Source organism: Leptonotus elevatus, chromosome 3, assembly GCF_054856555.1.
Source record: "Leptonotus elevatus isolate MCC_2025b chromosome 3, RoL_Lele_1.0, whole genome shotgun sequence".
NCBI lineage: Eukaryota > Metazoa > Chordata > Actinopteri > Syngnathiformes > Syngnathidae > Leptonotus > Leptonotus elevatus.
This window is the reverse complement of record NC_141241.1, coordinates 24,234,091-24,255,259: the sequence shown is the minus strand read 5'-3', so window position 1 is coordinate 24,255,259 and position 21,169 is coordinate 24,234,091. Positions and strand designations below refer to the sequence as shown.

The window sequence follows — 21,169 nt, the reverse complement described above, 5'->3', positions numbered from 1 at the left end:
ATGAGACCAATGGTAACCTCTATGCAAGGTGACGGACAGGCCAAACTATGGAGAAAGAAATTATCTGAATCATCTGATTATGATCCAAAACACACTAGCTCATCTCTGAAGCATGGTGGGGATAATGTCATGGCTTGGGCTTGCATGACTGCTTCTGGAACAGGCTTGCTCGTCTTTATTGATGATGTAACTCATGATGGTAGCAGCAGAATGGGTTCTGAAGACCATAAAACAATTTTGTCTGGCAATTTACTGAAAAATGCAACCTAACTTATCGGGAGAAGCTTCATCATGCAAGACAATGACCCAAAACACACTGTTAACACAACAAAAATGACTTCAGTGGAAAAAGTGGAAGGTCTTAAAACTGGCCAAGGCCATCACGGATGTAAAACCCATAGAGCATGCATTTCACCTCCTGAAGAGGAGACTGGAGCAAGAAACCCCCAGAAACATACAAAAACTGAAAGAGGCTGTATGTAGTAAAGGCCTGGGAAAGCATTTTAAATAAAAACAAAACAAAACGCTACAATCTGGTAAAGTCAATGGGTCACAGGCTTGATGCAATTATTGCAAGTATGGGTTATCTTATTCACTTTAAAATTTCAGATGTTCAACAGCTTATCTACTATCCTGTTATCAAAAATAAAATACATTATAGTGATTTTAATTTTTGTATTCAGTTTGAGCACAACATTGAAGGAGTAGTTATATTGTTTTAATATTTGATGTACTATAAACATTGTATACCATACACTTTCAAGAAATAAAATAAAATTGTCTTTAACAAAAAACAGTTATACATAAATGTTGTTATCTTTTTCAATCTTCTTAGTGGTTTCTTTTAAGCGTCGTATCCCTGAGTAGACATACAGTACAAGACAAGACAATAACTTCTAGTTATTAGAAAGAAAGTTTGAATAACGTTTTTTACAGTAATAATGAATAAATATATCTAAAAACCACTGCATGGCTTACAACTGGAATTATTTGAAATAAAAAGAGTAGCACTACTTTAATGTGGTAATAAGATACACAGGTATACATTAACAAAACAATGCCTGTAATTGATTTAACTTTAGACAATACAATATAAATCAATACAAGATAAGACAATACAAGATAAGAAACATGCCTCACGCATTAATTTACCATTTGGTCAATTAGTGCAGTACTAATGATTTGTTCTTGAGCAAATGTACAGATACTGTATTTCCAAAATACCTGTTACAAACCTAATCACAACGTTGTTGCATGTTGAGCAATTGTAGTTTTAAAATTATACAGGTGTAGATAGTAATGTTTGGAATGATTTGCATCCTATACAAAGTAGATGAATTTGGATGATCAGTACAGTATTATACAATGTTACTGCCATGGGAGATATTAGAAGATTTTTTACAATACTATTAAAAAACAAAGAAATCAATAATACAGATAAAGCAGCAGTGATACATTTGACTGATACAAAGCACATAAAGTATACAATATTTTGAAAATATACTTCTTGTTTGTTCTTTGGTGTAGTGATTTTAATATCACTGGTGCCTATTCCAGCTGAAATTGTGCTGAATGTCTTAAATTAAGTCAATAATTTCAGTAAATACTTTTATTTAAGTTTGTTTAAAAAAACAACAACCACACAACTCTAAATTGTCCAACGGTGTGAATGCAAACGGTTGTCAATGTGTGCCCTGCGATTGGCAGGTAACAAATCCAGTGTAGGCTCCAGTTCACATGCGACCCTAATAATGTTAGTGGTATCGAAACACTAATATGCTGATGTGATTGTTTCAAAGCGGTCTGCTATTGCACATACAAATGGTGTATCTTTGGTTGTGTGGGTGAGTATGTGCCTCCTGATCCAGCAGGTGTTCCTAGTGTCATGAAGCAGCATGTGTCAGCTCAGGCTGCACCATTAGCGCCATCAGCAGGCCCAGGATCAGGTACAGAGAGCTGGGGCTCAGCAGCCGTGCCTGTGACCTCCCTAAAGGAGTACATTCAAATTATTGCAAATATCTTTACATATTATTGTTAGACTACTGAACAGCTAGTTTAACAGTGCTTAAACTTGATAAACTTTTTCCATTAATGGTCCAGTGATATTACAGTATTTATATTGTAGTAGTAGTGCTGATTGAATGGCCAACTAAAGATATTATAAAGACATTTACCAGAGCTTGCAGTCTTTTTTTTAAAAGCGGGAATGCAAAACTTGTGTCATTGCTCGGGGTGTCAAAATGGGTGTTAATTTAGAGTTCCTTTAACGCAACACATTTTTTTTAACACATGATTAATGACTGCCCCTTACTTGGAAAGCCTGTACAGGTGGAATTTGTCGCTAACGCAGCATACACATGCACATCAAAGTTTAGCAGTAACATTTTTTAAATAATAATGCATATATTTGTGGAGACTGGGGTCAAGTCTTATTGTACAATTTTAAAAATTTGCAGAATTCCACAAGTTACTTCATGTTAAAGATTCGATAGCTCTTAATATGAAAAGAAAAATGCACTGAGCCATCTTACAAATGCAATTATGCCATCTAGTGGCAATTTTTTTTAAAAACTCAACACAAATCAATACCACACTCATTCTTGTTTTATTTTAACTACATTTGATGAATTAGTATGAAATTACTGTATCAATAACTATTAGGTTAACATTTTGTTTCCACTTTTATGTTAACAAAAGTATGAAAACTTAGAAACAATTTATTGTACATTCATAACAGATATAAAATTTGTGATTAATTTTGAGTTAACTATTGAAGTCATGCGATTAATTACGATTACAAATTTTAATCGGATGACACCCCTAGTCATTGCACACCTGTACTTGAAACTCACGTGAAGCTATTTTTTGAAACATGCTGAATTATTAGCGGTTCTGGGGCGTGTTTATATTAGACACAGTAATGTACGAAAAAGTAGAACACAGACAAAGATGTAAGAGCGTCTTCACCTCTAAAGTCCACGTGTCTGTCCTCCCAGGGCATCAGCACCATAAAGAGAGCAGTTCTCTGAACCTCTGTCAGAGCTGACATTTGTTTCTCTGTTACTGCAGCAGCCTGCTCATGGGAGAACATGCTGATCTGCCGCTGATGGAACACAACCTTCATGTGGGACACCATGAGGACAAGAAAGCAGAAGACAAAAACTAGTTAGCAGAATGTAATATTTATACAAATGAAGACCTTGAAGTCAGAGGAAGTTTTTTGACTATAAGACAACTTACAGCAAACTTATCAGGTGGTATCATCGAGATAGCCATAGGTGTTATTCCTTCTATTTGCTCTTTCACCAAGGCCGACATGTCTATATCTTGGAGACCAGCTGTAAGAGGTTAATGTGAAAAATAAGTTAAGAAAATAAGATTTAAACATGTATGGGATGCTCCAATCTACAAATATAATCTACATGGTTGATTTTCAATTTCAAGACATGTATATCATATCATAAGTTGAAATTTGGATTTGAGTGACATATTGGAGAGGAATGCAGAGTTCAAGGTGAATGTTCTATACCTGCCAGACCTCCAATCTCAATGAAGACCTCCATCCCCCATGAACTGATGGGTCCAAAAGCCAGACTATAGGTCAGCAGGCCCACCAGCACTGACAACTGTTCTTCTGAGCAGGCCAGCTTGAGCTGACCCAGCCATAGCACCGCCTTGCTGAAACCACCAGGGGGAGACACAGAGAAAGATTAAAAGTGCTGAACGTGTGCATTATGAATATGTTTATTTGCTCACCTGAACTCAACAGCGTTGAAAGAGCTAATTTCAGTTGCTTTAGCTCCGCACACCATGTATCCAATTGCAACCAGTATGCTGGAGTCTAGTTGGCTCGGGTTCAGCTTGGTGGATTTCAACGTTGTTGTGAACAGGGCAACCAGCTAGGAAGAAAGCAAGTTTCGTCACCCGCCTAACCCTTTAAATTACAAATTCAAGGGATTTGCATAAAGCCCACCACCGCAGACTGAGATGTGAAAAGGCGAGAGACACTGAGATAAACCGTGTAGGTACCGTGTCGTCTGGAATAAGTGCACCTTGATGGAAACAGTAGACTTGGATTTTAAAAGGTTTGATCCATCTATACAGTCCAGTAATGTATCCAAAGCAACTACCTGTTTGTTGCTCCACTCACTGATGGCGCCCAAAGCAGCGATGCTACGCCTTTCAGTCAGTGGGAGCAACCGGATCTCCTCTGGTGACATTTCCAAGGCCAGTCGGCCCATCTGACTGATGATGGACTGGGAGAAGGACGAAACTGGGCCGAACATCTTCATTCCATTTCATTTGGCCAGCAAAATGCGACAAAATTCAGACCAACAGTTTTACTGTAATGTAATGTAATGCCCACTGTAGTCAGATTGTTCGCCAGTAGACAATGGGAGAGACTTACTTGCTTGACTTTTGTGAAAACTTCGCTCCGTTGGTAGGATGCAAGAAGGGGATCATGGCCAATCAGCTCCAGACAGTTTGTGAAGGCTGACGGCGACATGCTTGTCAGGCTGTTAGAAGTCCAAGCAAATGGTGCTGTTGTATGCAGAATCTCACAGGTAGGGACCATAGGAGCCGCTGTTCAGAAAATAATAATGCTTTGATATGCGATTAATAATGTATAGAACATTAGCTAGGTGCATTTAAGGGGAAGTCAACCTGGACAATAATATGTTCTATGCAGCCCCTACTAGTCTAAATATGGTATTTTGGTTGATATCGTGTTAGTGGAATATGAGTTAAGCAGCAAAATCCAGCCGTTTTTATCCATCTCAGTGGGCGGCCATTTTACCACTTGCTGTCGACTGAAGATGACATCACAGTTGCTCAGGTAACGAGCAATCACGGCATACCTGTTTTCTGGGTTTGGCCATGTGACATTGGCAAGTTACATAGAACATATTATTGTAAAGAAAATTATTGGGTTGCCTTTCCCTTTAAAAATAAGGTTGGATAATCAAACTGCTGCTTACGTGACAGAGGATTTATCTTCAGGAAACCTAAAAAGAACTGAAGAACAAACTGCTGCTTTTCAGCAAAGCGCCACTTCTCGCTCTCATCTAAACAGTGAAGACCCACAACTCCGTGTTCCCACCGACGGTGGCTCATGAACAGCTTCTCAATACGGCCAACAGTCATCAAAGCCTGTTACACATGGTGACACACTGCTGTTATACAGGACAACACCTGATCCTGACACCTCCGGGACTTATAGGCTCTCATTACAGGCTCTCTTTACTTAATGGGTCATATCAAGTAACAATCCAAACACCCCAGTGTGGATTTTTAGGCCTGATACAAGAATTGTGCTTTAATTTTTTTTTTAAATACAATGAAGCCTAAAGGGCAGCTTTATAGCTCTCAGTAAATCTGTAAAATGCTGCAAAAGTTGTATTTTCTACTACTACCTAATATAAGGCATATTTACAGCATTGTACTCACCAAAGAAATGTCCTGCAGTTGGTCCTGAGGAAAGAAAAATAGAAACCGGTCTATCTGACTGAGTGTAGTCTGGTTCCAGTTCTCCACCACAGGGCTAAAGAAGAAAAAAAATCAAACATGATAGCTGCTCTGGCAACAGCAAATTGTTCTTTTGGGGAAAAAAATCCTGTAAATAACATTAAAAAGAAGACTGACTCCTCGATTGACTTGAAATGCAACGGTGTGTTTCATACCCAAAAACAGCATGTTCCATCAGCATTCGAGCCACAATGTCCATCTTGGTGCTGCTGTAGCACAGAGTCTGGAGAAAATCCAGATTGTCCATGAAGAATGTGCGATCCAGTTGGACCAGAATCTCATCTGAAACAAACGTGGCCATAATGTCCAGAGAGCGGAACTCCTCCTCAGTGTACACTCCAGTGTGCATGCCCTGTAGACACATTGAAACAACAAACACAGCAACAGTTAATAAGTGAGAGACTTTGCGTGTACAGTTATTTGAAATAATCTGCAAGGGAATCTCCTGACCAGCCTCTGCACCATCTTGTCCACAAGAAGCAGCTGTTCTGTTTTTGACATCATGAAAAACGGAATGGGGTCCTCAACAATCATTTTCCGCAAAGTGTCCATCATATCTGAAGATAATTTTTTAATGGTGCTCACCCTGCAGAGAAAAACACAACTTCATATTTGAAACAAAAAAATATGACAGATGACTTGAATGATTTTTTTTTCTTGTCACAATTCATCAGTGAATCCCTCCATTCCATTTTCTACAGGGTTACGGGTAAATGGAGCATATCCCATCAGACTTTGAGAAAGAGGCTGGGTATGCGCTGGAATGGCCAGTGGCCACTAGCCAATCAAAGGGGAAAATAGACAAAACTAATTACACTCATATTCACATTTATTGAGATCTTCAGTGAATCTACCATTAATATTTTTCTAATGTGAATATTTCTATAATTGAATTTTTTAATGTTTCCAATACACGTTAAAATACCTTCTTTTACAGTGATAATAAAACTCAGATTTGATTGATGCTGTCAAATGTTTGTAATACTATGATATTGTCATGTTTCGTAACAAAGCAATTAAAATGTATATTTAAAACAAAAACATGATTTGTGTGATGCACTGCAGTTCCACACCACTGTCAACTATTTTGACTAACTAACTATTTTATAAATGTTTGATAAGACATTACATTCATTCGTCATACATTTCATTATGACTATCTAGGGCTGTCAAAATTAAAGCGTTAACTCTAGAGATTAATTTTAATTCTTTAAAACGTTAAAAAAAAAAAAACAGTTAACTCAGTTTTATCTACTTTCCGTTTATGTACAGCCAAACTTAGAGTCGTTACTAGCACAAAGTTGGATAAACACAGGCTACAGGTAATTTTACTTTCAGCTTTACTAAAAAAAAATGCACTGGGGCCTCTCAGCATGATGTTACACCACTGCTGTCATCTAGTGGTGAATGGTGATATTACAATTTAAAACTACAATCGATTCCTGCATATTCAGTTTGCCACCCACATATTTGAGGATTTGCCCCTTTTTTTCTGGGATTGTTATCCCCCATTTACCCCATGGAATATGTATAATGACTGTTCATCAGTGTTTTTTGCTGAATTCTTGAGGTTTGTAAAAAACACATCAAAATAAAATAAAAAAGTTGAAAATTAATAACTAATCAAGGGGCTAACTCAAGTCTGTTCTGCCAGTTGCCCATCCGTGATTTAGATTAATTCTAAGATTATGCATGTAAACTTAATGTTAGAGTTATTTATAGTTTTAGGCTCACACTTACGGCATAGATAGGACGACCTCCACTCCCAGGTTTTCGAGCAGTTCCGAGAAGAACTCAAATTGATAGAGCTCCTCGATCACACACATTTTCTGCATTTGGGAGCAAACAGTCATTAAAGTATGTTCTCTATCATATGACTTCAGACAACAAGTGGGCCAATTTTCTTGCCAATATCTAGCTACATTTTTACCAGTGAGGTGTGTAGAGAACTGGGCTGCTGCCTGAGAAGGGCCAAGAGTTTCTTAACTGCTGTAGGTGAGGTATCAGCCCTGAAGTGCTGCTGCAAGGCTTGACAGCTCAAGCCCTGTCCCAGCATCCCAAGAGTCCTGATCATGTAAAGGTCACAAACACACAAATATATGAGCTGTGAGTTTGCAAAATATTCCCACACTGGTCGACAGAACACACAAATGAGCTATTATGCAGATGATGTGCAAATGTATTTAAAAAATTATACTTACAGCACATCTTTGATAAGATTTGATTTTGTATTCAGCTCCGTTTTTACTATTGCTTTAGCCTAGGGAAGAATATGAAACCACCTTATGGCATTACGTAATTGTGGCATGCAGCTTGTAAAAATTCCCACCATCCCTCACTATGATAAAAAACAAAAAAACTATGGAAACTCGATATAGAGACACTTGTTTGTCTTTGTTTTTCTAAGCAAGTCTATTTACAGCAACACTGAGCAACAGTGACATCACCTCTGCTTTACAATTTAATAATTTAGTAAGTATTGGAAACATCTTGAGAAAACTACTAAGGTGATATGAATGTGGCCACATTTAAGTCAAGAAGATGAGCTGTATGAAACCTGCTGTGTGTTCCATGGTTTAGTGGAAGCACTGGAGATGTTGTCCATGAGTAGGCGAGCTGTGGGCAGGATACTAAGAAGGGGCGTGCAACAAAGCAGTGGCTCCACATCGTCCAACCGGAAGATCACCTCCGGAAAGCCCTGGGTAGAATAAAACATGAAGTGAGGGATCCTGATAAATTGTGAAAATTATCTGGTAGAGCAAAAAAAATGGAGCAGTAGCTCATCGGATGGATTTTGGAACTAGAATGAGAGTGCCCATAAATTGACACCCGATAAATACCAATCCTGCAAATAAAATGTATCTTCCACCCGTGTTTTTGTTGCATGAGTTGTACCCATAGTTTGGTGGCGATGGCATTTGCTTGCGGTGGATGGAGGCCCGGTGAGTGTTGCGCCATGTCAGGTAGCGATGACAGCAGCCTGTCAGATGTCAGCATCAATAACGTCTCCGTCTTTACTCCTACAGTGATAGAGCCGAGCTCCCGCAGGCGGCCTGGAGCGCTCAGCTATATGCGAGAAGAGGGCATGGAGGTCAGATAAGCTAAATCACAAGAACCAACTATGACATGAACTTTCATTTTGAGAGAAAAAAACTCACTGAAGTGATAGATGACAGCTTGTCAACAATTATGGAGGCCTGCAATGCATACAAAATTTTAAAAAATCAAAAGCCAAATTTGGATGAATAATTTTAAACAAATAATTGACTTTCCCAACTCATGAATTTGGTTTATCTGCTCAATAGTGATTGAGTGTGACAAAGGCTGCCAAAGTGTCTGCATAAAAGGTCAAAACAGCATCTGTGATGCTGAGACAAAAAAAGAAAGGCCTCTTGAGATATTCACTGTGTGGGGGTAATGCTCACATCTTCCCTTCAGAGATCATCTCACCTCAGAGGTCAAAGTGCTGCCTGACTGCCAGCTGTTCCTCACAGAAATCAAGCTTCACTTAACGTGACTGTCTGACAAGTCAAATTGACTTCCTGAATTAAAAACTGGTTCACTGACTGGACTTTTTCTGTATTGCCACACACTGAAACCCCCACGTTGTGTGCACTTCTCTACCTGTGCAGGACTGAAAGACACAGCTTTGAGAGCCGGAAGTGCTCCAAGTAGCTGCGAGGGGGAGAGGCCCAGCAGGAAAGTCGCACCCAGGGTGGGCAGAAGGTGCACTATGTCTGCCAGTCTCTCTGGGCTGAGCGAGGATGGAATCTTTAACTCTGTGCTGTTCAGTAACAGATTGGAGGTCTGCATACAAAAACAGTCAAAAGTTTCCAAACACATTCTTATTCAGTATCTTGAGAAAGTGTCACAATCTTTGCTGACAAATGAATGCCATTTTAACTCATTTGCTCCCAACAACGTATAAATACGTTCTATTTTAAATATTACCATGGTCCCAAAAACGTATTTATACTTTTTTTGTTTTTTATGCTAGAACAAAGCAATGGTAGTTATTACAAAGACAACCAGCAGGTGGCAGCAGAGTATACGAGATCAATCAGGGCCATGTCGCAAAAAGCTCTTTTCCCCACTGTTTTAAACAGATTTGTGTATAATGATGAAACTTAGCTATATTCGAATTATAATTGATGCAAATACGGAAGCAGATAGAAATATACTTGTTTTTCCTGAAGAAAGAAGAGACGCTAATCTTTCTTTTGGTAGGTCCATGTTTGTATAGCAATAGAAGACAATATTCTGTGGGCCTTGCAAAATCAGTCAAAATCCAGTAAAACAGCCAGAAGCAAAGGGGGTTGTTTCAATGAAAATGGCTGGGACTCCCAGCCTGGGAGTGAATGAGTTAAAAATAAAAACACAAAATAGTAAGTAAAGGCAGCCCAAATCAGTGAGGATGTTCCTTACCAAGTGACTTGGTAGTCTGAGTCCGTCGTTGGTGCAGTTCATGACGATATCCCAGATTACCCAGAAGGCCTCACTGTGTTTGTATGCCAGGAGGTCATTTGGCTCTGCCAGGCATGAGAGACTGCCCAGCCTAAAATCACAGACACAGTCAACAGCCCATACATAATAAAAAATACTATTGCTTATAAAATACAATATTTCAAGAATATATCTTTCTGACAGCGTCCATTAAAACTGAATATTCTAATTTCTGTTGTGTTAGATCTAATTAGACGTCAGACATTGTGCCTGATGAAGCATCTTATGAGTTAACAGTACAATAAATGCAACATTTGACATAAAAATCAATACCAAAGCAATGTTTAGAAGTCATAAATTGATAGAAACTAAGTATTGCAGTAGTCTCTGCAGGATTGCCTGACCTGTTGAATAAATGAGCAGTCAAGTTTTTGTAGGTGCCAATGATGCTCTGTGCCACAAATTCCTGCTTCAAAGACGTCAGGTTGTTTCTTTGCAATACATCCAGTCCATCTAATAGCTAGGGACAAACATAATTAAATAATTATTATAAACTACAGCGGCATTCAGCAGAGAAGAGGCCTTAACCAAGGCCCGACAATATTCACTTTTTTTTTATGGTTTCATTATCATACATACCCACATCCAACAATTGCATGGATTTTGTCATTAGTTTACATTCATTATTTATGAAAAATTATGTTTTTGTGATGTTAACAAAGGTGATCCCCATTGTCATTTACAAACCAATACCCCACCCATTCTTTTGAGGAAGTCTGCTTTTGTTTACACTTTACAGTGTAATTGTATTGGCCAAACTAACCAACAAAACACACTAACAAACAATTTTAAAACATAACATCCCTGCTATAGTAATCACAGTCATGTCTAATTATTTGTGTTCCACTAACTCGCATAGAATTTGAGTCCCTAACAAAACTCAATTTAAAATCACATCTATCCATTTTCTATACGGTTTATTGATTAAGCTTGCTGGTGAGCCTATCCCTGCTGACTTTGGGTGAAAGCCAGCTAATTGCATGACACATCAGGGTTATAATAGTTTTGAATTCTTCATTATAGTTACTTTTTATTTCGTTTGGACAGATGTTTTTTTTTTATTATTCATTTAGTTGCAATTCTATTTAAAAGCAGGTTTGTTCTGTTACTTTTCATAAATGCATAGTTTTAGTTAAGTTTGCATAGTTTTGGTCAAGTTTGCATTATTTTTGGTATTAGTTTTAAAATAAAGCAAAAAAGTCGCTAAGTATTGTGTAATAAAGTTAAAACGACTCTTTGACCTCCTTTTTTCTGCATGGACATATGCAGCAATATTGAAATAAACACATTTAAAATAAATCCTGAAAGCTCATTCATGCTCATTGACAAAAACGAAAACACATGTAATTTTCAATACAATAATAGTGAATTTTTAGTTCATGTTAAAATGTAAGATGTGGTTTCAGGTACGTTTTGTTTGTATTTCACTTTGTTTCCCAAAATGTTTTTCAATTTCAGTTTTAGTTGGACTATTTTGTTAGTTTTCCACTATAATAACATTTTAACACAATAACATTCATGCTCACATTCACACCTCTGGACATTTTTGAGTGTTCAACATGTTTTTGGATTGCATGAGAAAGCTGGAGTACCCAGAGAAACCCCACTCAAGAAGTAGAACGTGCAAATGCAAGTTATCCATTCTGAAGTATATTCTAATGTGTCAGTTTCTTTCAAAATAAGCTGTAAGCTCAATCATGGGGAACCTGTCCAGCCTGTAACAGGTATCGCTTCTGTGGCCTGAGACTAGTCGAATTGACAGCGTCATGTTTCCCAGTGTGGTGTCGCAGATCAGAGGACTGTTACCTGAGCAGGTGAGAGGTGCTGGAAGTTGTGGAAGGGCAGGTAAGTTATCACATTTCCAGTGTCCCTAATGAGTGACTGATTAGCTCCAGTGATGTTGGAGGAGGGCAACATTTTACTGTACCACAATCCAAAGGATCGCTGCTGGACCGCAGACATATGGACCAAGTTGTAGTTTATGATTTCCCTCCTGGAAAAACACAAAATGGCTGGGAGTGAATGAGTTAATGTTTTGCAACCACAAAAATAAATAAATAAATAAATAATCATCTAAAAACTGATTAAAACAAAACACAGTCAAAGTCCGACTTTTCCTATGAAATAGGATTTTCAGTGCATTTATAGAAATTTAGCAAAATAGCATTATTCAACATTAGCAACACTATTTTCAGTCTATTTTCACTTCAGTCTTGTTTCATGCTAGGACAACTGAATATAGGTTGAATAAAAATGTAATGTAGTAATATCACTACATCAGTTTGCAGCTTAGTTTTATGGCGTCGCTTACACATCGAGGTTGTTTTGCAGAGAAGGCAAAGTAATTATGTCAGTAGGACTGGCCACATTCAAAAGGGGAGCCAGTTCCAAAAAGAGACTTCCATCCTTTGTGAGATGACTGTGGAACAGCACGGATGTCAGGGTGGACAGGTAGTTTTCTGTCAGCTGGCATAACACAAGCAACACCAGTTGTGAGTCAACAGAAAAGGAACATTTTACACCGTGACATCATTACCAACATAATGTAAATAAATAAATAGATGAAACCAAGGAAAAAGTGGGAAAATAATGCAGAACAAGGTGCATGGATAATAATATAATCACTTTCAGTGTATCCTTATTTCTTGTATAGTATTGGAGGATCAGCCTGACAGTTGTGATGTGTGCAGCACCAAGCACCGACTTCAGGCTGGCCAATGGTATGTTGAAGTATTCCTATAAACACAAAAAAGAAGAATATGTGTAAAAACTATCCTGAAATGATGTAAAGAAGGTACGCATCATTCAATATAGCATGACATGTGTACCTTAATAATGAGATATTCATCACTGGTTCCATCCCGAGCTGTCTGCATCAAGCTGGTGAGGACTGTCTGCGAAGGAGAAAATCACAGCCCCACCACACAGCAAGGCAATTGAGATGACAGGAATGTTACACTGCACCCACCTGTCACATTTTGAGTCGTAATATCATATATCAGAGCTTAAAATATTGTAAAACTAAAAGATAAGGTATAAATCTGCATCAATTCAAGCTGCTTTATTGTGTGGATGCTGATGGAGTATTTGCACCACAGTGAAGTCTCAAGAATTATTTGAAACCGCATTCTAAAACACACGACAGTTGACAGAATGGTGCCATCTGTGGCATCAACAGATATTTTGAGGAACAAACCCACAAAACCAGGTTGTGAGACAGCCAATCTACTCCTTGAGCCACGCAGCTCCTGCTGTGTGTTAGTATATCGCTATGGAATCAGTGGAAAAATATGGAATCTTCGTAACTCCAAGAGACCAAAAACAATGTGTTCGGTCTCCTCTTGAATATAAGTAAACAGTAGGAGTGGCATTGCTCAGGTGGTAGTGTGGCAGTCTATGGAGGTTGTGAGTCTGTTCCTCAACCCTTGTGTGACTTTTTTCTTCTTCCAATTCTTTACTCTCTTCCAAGTGTAAATATTAGCCTACTCTAAAACTGAGTCTATTTGGTCCCACCCTAGAAAGAGTGAAATTTACTCTACAGAGTTTACTCCTGCAGGACTCCAGCCCTCGAGGACTGTAATTGCCCACCACTGGCTTAGAAGATTGGTGCATAGAGCCTATTTTAGTAACTTGACCTTTTGAAGTTTCATTAAAATCAAAATCTGCTTGGGTAAAATGTTCCGATTTTTGGGAGAGATTTGGCATGGAATGACCCTAAAATCAAAATCTGTTTGGTTAAACCCACTGGGTGATTTGGCATGGAACGACTCTAAAGCAAAGTAAGCATTGTGATAGCTGTACCCACAAATATAAATGATAAAGTAATGGCAAAGGCAATAAAGCAGGAAGCAATTAGATTATAGATTATTGCATTTAGTAAACCCCCAATCTGTCATCTCCTTTATACTGTTCAAATGCTACATGCAATTACCAAAATTATGAAACAGCCAGTCTTACCTCAAAACATTGCAGCAAGACCCTCTTTTTGTCAAAGTTCTTCTCCCTCTCGAGATAACGAACGACAGAGTCTAGGACACTCATTCGTATGTTCTTGGTGACAAACAATGAAGTGTTCTGGATCTCCTCTATTGCTAGCAAAACTACAACAGAAGTGCTGACTGCTTCTTCCAGCACTGCAGCCACGGACGGAGCCACCAGATGCCTCACCCTGGATCTTAGGCTATCTGCCCAGCAGCGTATAATCAATTGCATGACCAAGTCCAGGCTTGCTCCAGGTTGGCAGGCTGTGGTGACATCAACAGGACAGGACCAGTTGAAGTGCCGCACCAATTGTTGGACAAAACAAAGGTCCTCAGAGGTTTTGTTACTTGTGGTGGTGTGGTTGGTGTAGGTGGCACACATGGTGCTCACCCACATGCTAGAGGGCTCATGTGCCAGCAGGTAGAGAAGGGCAGGATTGGCGCAAATAGATAAGACAAAGTTGAACTCATCATGCTCCCAGCAGAGAGTCAAGAGTACTGCATCCGGGATGGATACACTCCAGTTGGAATATTGACACTGCTCGGCAGGGTCGAATCCTGTCCCATCGCCGTCGTCCTCCCCATCATCACCCACATTTGAATGGTTGGCACAATACTTAATCAACCAAGTGTTGTCTTGGTTTGCCATCAGGTTCTGCAGGACTGTCTTATTGGAGCAGACGTTGGAGGTGAAGTTTTTTGGGTCCCTTTCTGCGCAGAGAGCCAACTCTGTCATGTCAACAATTATGGGGCGAGTCCATTCGGAATACTTGCACACCTGACGAATAAACAATTAAAAAGATACAATCAATCTCATTCTAGTCATCCTAATCAAAAGGATGTCACGTGACTATTTCGCTGACCCCCCCTGCAGCAGGAAAGTAGCGGTGCCGCGTTAATGGGTTACAACGACAAGGAGGGAGAAAACTAGCGTTTATTCGGCAACTTTCTGCCCAAGAGCATTGACAGTCACTTGTTATACATGCGCATGGTGGACATCATGTTGGATTGCCGATGAAGTGTCAGGAGGGCTTTTTGTTTTTCAATTCAGCGATGCTGCTACGTGAAATTACCTCCTCTCTTGCCGGTGAGTGCTTTCAAATCTGATCATACACAGGCTTTACAAGTTTGTACAATCTGGATTTGTTGTAGTGTTATTTATGTACGTTAGCAACTTAGCAGCTGCTAAATTGGCCGTCATCATTTATACTGTAAAAAGTCTTCTTTATGGTGTTGGTCAGTCATTATATTCAACTGTGTGATATCTATTAAACCAAAGCAGCACAAATGAACGAAACACATTTTGTGTGTGGTAACAGTTAGCATCTGCTGATTTAGCCACCATGTACGAAGTGCAACATTGACTATACGCATTGGTTCCTCTTTTGGTAGCCTGGAGCATGCTCAATCCTTTTTTTTTTTTGCCTCTTCTCGTTGTGGAAGCTGGTCCACAACAGCTGTCAATCATTGTTAAAGTGTGGCGTTTGCTGTTTACTCAAAGTGGCAGACGCTTTTCCTATCTTGCTAGAATGGTTGCGCTAACGGCGATTTTGGAATGCGTGACGTCAACGTCCGGATCTCTATTGAGCCAAATAAAAATACTCACCTGTGGTATGACCTCTATTTCCTCAGTTTCCTTGTCTGCACACACTGTTGTCAGCCATTCATTCTGAGGGTTCTGCAAAAGTTTTTCAAGCAAAGTCGCCTCAGAGCAGACATCTTTCTGAAACGCAGCCTGGTCATGCTGCCAACACAGTCCGACCACTGAATCGTCCACCTGATGATTCTTCCACATTTGGTAGTCACACCAGTCTAAAATACGAAAAGGTTCCGGCGCCACAATGGGTGGGAAAATCAAAGCAGTGCTGCAATGATCCTCAAGCCAGGCATTGTCCTGATTACGTAATAGGCTATTTAGAAAGGTTCTGTTGGCGCAAACCTTCTCTGCAAAAACTGTGGGATCATTGCTTATGCACTGTGCCAAGACAGTCGTTGTAATCTGCATCACGTCTTGCCACTCGGAGTAGTGACAAGATTGTGACAATAGTGGATCTTGGCCAGGAAATGGTAGTTGAAGTGGCACAATTGAGCAGTTTGGCATGAACTGCGTATTTTCTGGGTTGGAGAACAACAACATGAAGAAGCCAGTGTGCTCGCAGATGAGCTTTGTAAGTCTTGGACTGTCCAGGCTAAGACAGAACTCCAGCAGGTCTGGCCCGATAGAAACTGTAGGCTGGTCAATCCACTGTTGGTAGATGCAGAACTGATCCACCAGATAGCCGTGGTCTGCTGTGGAATTTGCACAGTATCCATATAACCAACTGTTTATCTGGTCTGAGAGCAACTTCCTCATAAGTAAAGTATCATTGCACACATGCGTCACAAACTCCTCCCGCTCGTTGTCACTGCACAGAGACACAAGGACGGCATCCACCACCTGGTTTTCTAACCAGCTATTGTAGTTACAGACAAGCAGTTGGAGGTTGGGGGCTTCTCTGGCTTTTCGGTGAGGTGTGAGGGAGGCATGTGGGCTGCTCAGAGGGAATACATGCATGTCTCTAACATTGCACTGCGATGACGTGCCGAGGAGTGGGGACACCAGCGCTTGAATAGCATAGCACGTATTTTTCCATACCAGCTCGACCTGCAGGGCACTGAGCGAGCTGAGCGCCTGGCACAAGGCGAGCACCGATGTGGACGTTTGTGCTCTCGATCCATTGAGGATTTCACCACAAAGTGTATCATTGAGCTCTGACAGATTTTGACGATCACATCGGCCTAGCATGTCGTAGTTATCATCGGTTTCTGCCTCTGAGAGACTGCGTTGGAGGGAGGGAGGATTCTGGCATTTTGGACCTGGATATGTGCACGAAGACTGTTCTGGAGTCAGGAGGGTCTCCAGAAGGATGTCAATAAATGAGTTAGTGAAGGACCAGCTCACATTGTGGTTCATTCCCCTAAACAAGACACAATCAATAAATTCATTCAATGAAATGACAATGACAACCCATGGCGTTTTGGAGCAAATAAAGTATTTGCTTGCGTTTATGAAAGGACTCAAAACCAAAAAAAAATATTTAAAACTACATGTATGTGCTAGTCTACACACAGCATTCTGATTAACACCGTGTTTGCGGAATATGAATTAAGCAGCAAAATCCACCAATCCCTTTTATCCATCTCTGTCGACTGAAAAATACATCACAGTTGCTCAGCCATCACGTAATGATCAATCACTGCTCAGCTTGCAAATGTCACATGACCAAACTCAGAAAACAGGTGAGCCGTGATTGGTCGTTACTCTTTACATGAGCTCTGAGCAACTGTGATGTAATTTTCAGTCGACAACAAGTTGCAAAATGGCCACCCCTTGAGATGGATAAAAATAGGTGGATTTTGCTGCTTCTTTCATATTCCATAAAATAATCCATCCATTTTCTTAACCGCTTATTCCTCACAAGAGTCGCGGGGGTGCTGGAGCCTATTCCAGATGGCTTCGGGCAGTAGGCGGTGTACACTCCAAACTGGTTGCCAGTCAATCCAGGACACACAGAGACGAACAATCATCCACACTCACAGTCACACCTAGGGACAATTTAGAGTGTTCAATCAACTTGCTGTGCATGTTTTTGGAACGTGGGAGGAGACCGGAGTACCCGGATGAAAACCCACACAGGCACGGAGAGAACATGCAAACTCCACCCAGGAAGGCCGAAGCCCGGACTCGATCTCACGTCCTATGCACTGGGAGGCGGACGTGCTAACCAGTTACCACCGTGCTGTGCCGCCTTCCATAAAATAATATTAATCAGAATATTTAGACAGATGGGGTTGCATAGAACATTACTATCAATAACATTTTTGGGTTGACTTTCCTTTGAAGGCAATTTATTTAGATTGGATATCAGAAGACTGCAGATCAAAGTTCAGGTGAATGTATATTTTAGGAAAATTCACTCATCACTCACCACATTATGAGTTGCTTGAGATCTCCTGAAGTGACGTTAAACATTAAAAAGGGATTAACGATAAAATAAACCACAATTCAAATATTGCTGCATAATACTGATCGAAACATTACCTTGATCGCAGCTCTCCCCTTCATTTAGAGATGGAATTCTGATTCCAAACTGCAACGCTATTTTCACATAGTCTATTGGTACTTGGATTAATGTCGCCATGATGTTGGAGATGTAAGTAACAGTGGCATCCACCACGCCACTCACTGCACTCACCAAAGTCCCAGATAGAGGCAAGCTTTTAAGGATGGTAATAAATGTCTGCTGAAAGCTGGTCAATGTCGCAGCTGCCGATTCTCCCATCCTGAGATAGGCGCTCACCATACTCTGACCTGCAGCAGCTTCATCACTTGGGGGAACACAAGCCTGGGCTCTCAGAGATGATAAGAACATCAGCAACGGTTTGACTAACTCCAGAGAAACGGTCTTTGTGAGCTCTGCTTTCACTCCACAATCATGTCTCTCAGATAAAATGCAAACTAAAGTTTTGGGAAGGTCCTCCATGAGCTCCTCTCTTAGCAGCGGTTGGAAGAGAGTGTATACATCAGTCAAAACACCATAATATGCATTCAAACCTGTGGGCGAAGAGTCTGTGCTGCGAGTATTTGTATTTTCACCAGACAAGTAATGAATCTGATTGATAACTCTTTGGATGTCTGCTTCTAAACTGCTGGCCTGGCTCATTTTTCGTTGGATTAGTAGGGGTTGTTGATTGGCACCACTTATGATCCCTGCAAAAAGATAAGGAAACACTCATGTCCAAATTGATTGGGAAAGACTAACTAATCGTTTCTCTTATGACAAATCTGTAAAAATGTCTGTATTTTGAATACATTTATTATAGCCTTCTAGGCCTATTGCGAGAAAATAATTGACACATAAGACGTCTAGAGCAGCACCTTATTTTAGAGATGGGACGTTTGACACTGAGACTCCGGAGAATGTGTCAGCCGAGTGAGACAGACTGCTCGAAACAATGTATCAAAAGCCCCGATCAAACCTCCATGATCACGTGCTGATGACGTATGCGGGTTTATGCGCGCTAATGAGATACCGGAAATTACGTAACTGATTCAAACCTTTTGGCGCAGTGTCAGCTGAAGCCGAACACAATAGAGCAAATATTGTTCTTGAATAAGAACTTGTAAAACAAAAAAATATAAAAAGTTGGGCACAAGCACAATTCCCTCATGTAGATATTTGCTTCACTTTATGTTCACCTGGAAAAGTTAGTTATTCGGTATGTTTCCAACAAAAGTACTCCCACAATGATGCATTATTTTTAAATCGTGTGTAGAAGATACAGGCTTGACCCAAGTATTTTCCACCGAGTTGCTATAAGCGCTTCTCCAAGACCCTCAGTCACATCTCCCAAAGACTGATGTTGAAATTGTCATCTGGCTTCACAGCACCCTTGTGTCATATCCAAATCATGTTTATAAAAATCGAATGAGTAACAGGACATCACATTGAACCATAGTACTGGTACAGTGTCAAAATATTGCAACACTTCCATGTGTACCTGATGATCATTAGACAGACACAAATGTAAGACTGAATGTACTGGTGTTACGTTGGAATATAAATCAATCAGGCGAATCACTTTGAAGATTATAGCTGCTATGACTCCAGCTGACCACCAGATGTCACCGGTACGATCTATCTTATGGGGCTTTGAAACTTCGACTCTTTTTCCAAATCAATCAGCCGAAAGCCTAAAAAGCTTCACAAGGCTTCACATTGTCCCATCTCTACCTTATTTAGTTAAATGAGTCACAGTTATAGAAACTGCTTTCATCATGATGCAATTCAGCTCTACGCAAGTACGTACCTACCAGTCTTCTTCTTTTTAAAGCGCAGCTGCTAATAATTAAACTACAAAAAATGTACAGTGGCGTGCAATAACATACTTTTTCGGGGAATATCTCGTGCCTTCTTTTAATAGGCATACTACACTATGGCTGTTTCTAAATGTTGTTCATTAAAATAGAACAAAGTAGGCTCGCGAACAGCATTAGCCTAGAATTCCAGTAATACGACTGTCCCTGAATCGTTAAGACATTTGTCTATTAATCGTACAATATTACAATATTGTCTGTACTTACCTAACATGATGTACACCGTAAAGGAAGCCCACATTGTTTTGAATTAATCAGTGACCCCCTCCAAAAACAAAAATAAAAAAGACTGAAAAGAACGTGTAGAAAAATTAATGTTACAGCAACCAGTTCGTCACCTCATAACATTTTAAATTCAACAGCAAGCAGCATTGTCCGGTTAAGATGTTTGCCTTCCATGATTCAGGGGTTGTCCCTCCTCAGTAGTATGACTGACCTGCAACTGTACACCTGCCCTGTCCATCCATCCAGTTTGTGAACCGCACATCCTCACTAGGGTATCACTTTAACTATCTTTAGTCGGGCGGTAGGCGGGGCACACCCTGGCAGTGATCGGAAGCCAATCGCAGGGCCCAAATAGACGAACAACCATTCACAATCACAAGAAGGGATGGGCAACTCGAATACTGGACTAAATTCATCAATGGTACTTGGGGGCCATAGGTTAGGACCACACACAACCTAACCAGATGTATGCCAAAAATATTTGGTATATATGAACTAAATACGCACGCTTAGTATATTTAATTTTTCATAAATGTTTGTATAAACCATATCAAATATCCAAAACTCAACAACAAAGGGTTTGTGCTTTTTTTTTTTTATATCACAAAAATGACTTACTCAAAACTATTATTGAGGTGTTTGTTCTGCATATCATTCCAAATGCCTCTTCCATTTTCTGAACCGCTTATCCACTTTTTTAAGACCCGGTTTAAGGGCAACTAAGCCCTGCCTGCCATCTAGTTGGGAAAAGTGATATTACAACTTAAAACTAGAGTTGATATGCACAGCTCAGGATCTGCAATTTCGCTGCCCCCCCCAATTAATATATATATATATATTTGCAGATCCTGAGCGGTGCATATCCAACCCTAGTTTTATAATAATAATAATAATAATATATATATATATATATATATATATATATATATATATTATTATTTTATTTTTTTTACACAACATACACCCACATATTTTCAACCAGCTTTTCATGAAAAACGTTATATTAAATGTTTATACT

General features: G+C 39.8%; 1 protein-coding gene across 1 annotated transcript; it reads right to left on the bottom strand.

Moving 5' to 3' along the window:
- Nucleotides 1-773: 773 nt before the first annotated feature.
- Nucleotides 774-20,381, bottom strand: strc1 (stereocilin 1). Its single transcript, XM_086071638.1, has 29 exons — nucleotides 20,134-20,381; nucleotides 18,091-18,759; nucleotides 17,978-18,002; nucleotides 15,616-16,966; nucleotides 13,987-14,787; nucleotides 12,858-12,923; nucleotides 12,655-12,765; nucleotides 12,341-12,495; nucleotides 11,836-12,022; nucleotides 10,374-10,489; nucleotides 9,952-10,081; nucleotides 9,151-9,333; nucleotides 8,685-8,723; nucleotides 8,422-8,592; nucleotides 8,084-8,224; nucleotides 7,728-7,786; nucleotides 7,457-7,592; nucleotides 7,267-7,355; nucleotides 5,977-6,112; nucleotides 5,682-5,878; nucleotides 5,449-5,542; nucleotides 4,980-5,151; nucleotides 4,409-4,584; nucleotides 4,131-4,286; nucleotides 3,757-3,899; nucleotides 3,530-3,678; nucleotides 3,241-3,338; nucleotides 2,968-3,118; nucleotides 774-1,987 (listed from the first exon to the last, which is right to left on the bottom strand). Exons 1-29 carry the CDS (start codon nucleotides 20,165-20,167, stop codon nucleotides 1,884-1,886), a joined length of 6,039 nt encoding a protein of 2,012 aa, XP_085927764.1. The 5' UTR covers nucleotides 20,168-20,381; the 3' UTR covers nucleotides 774-1,883.
- Between the last annotated feature and the right edge of the window lie 788 nt (nucleotides 20,382-21,169).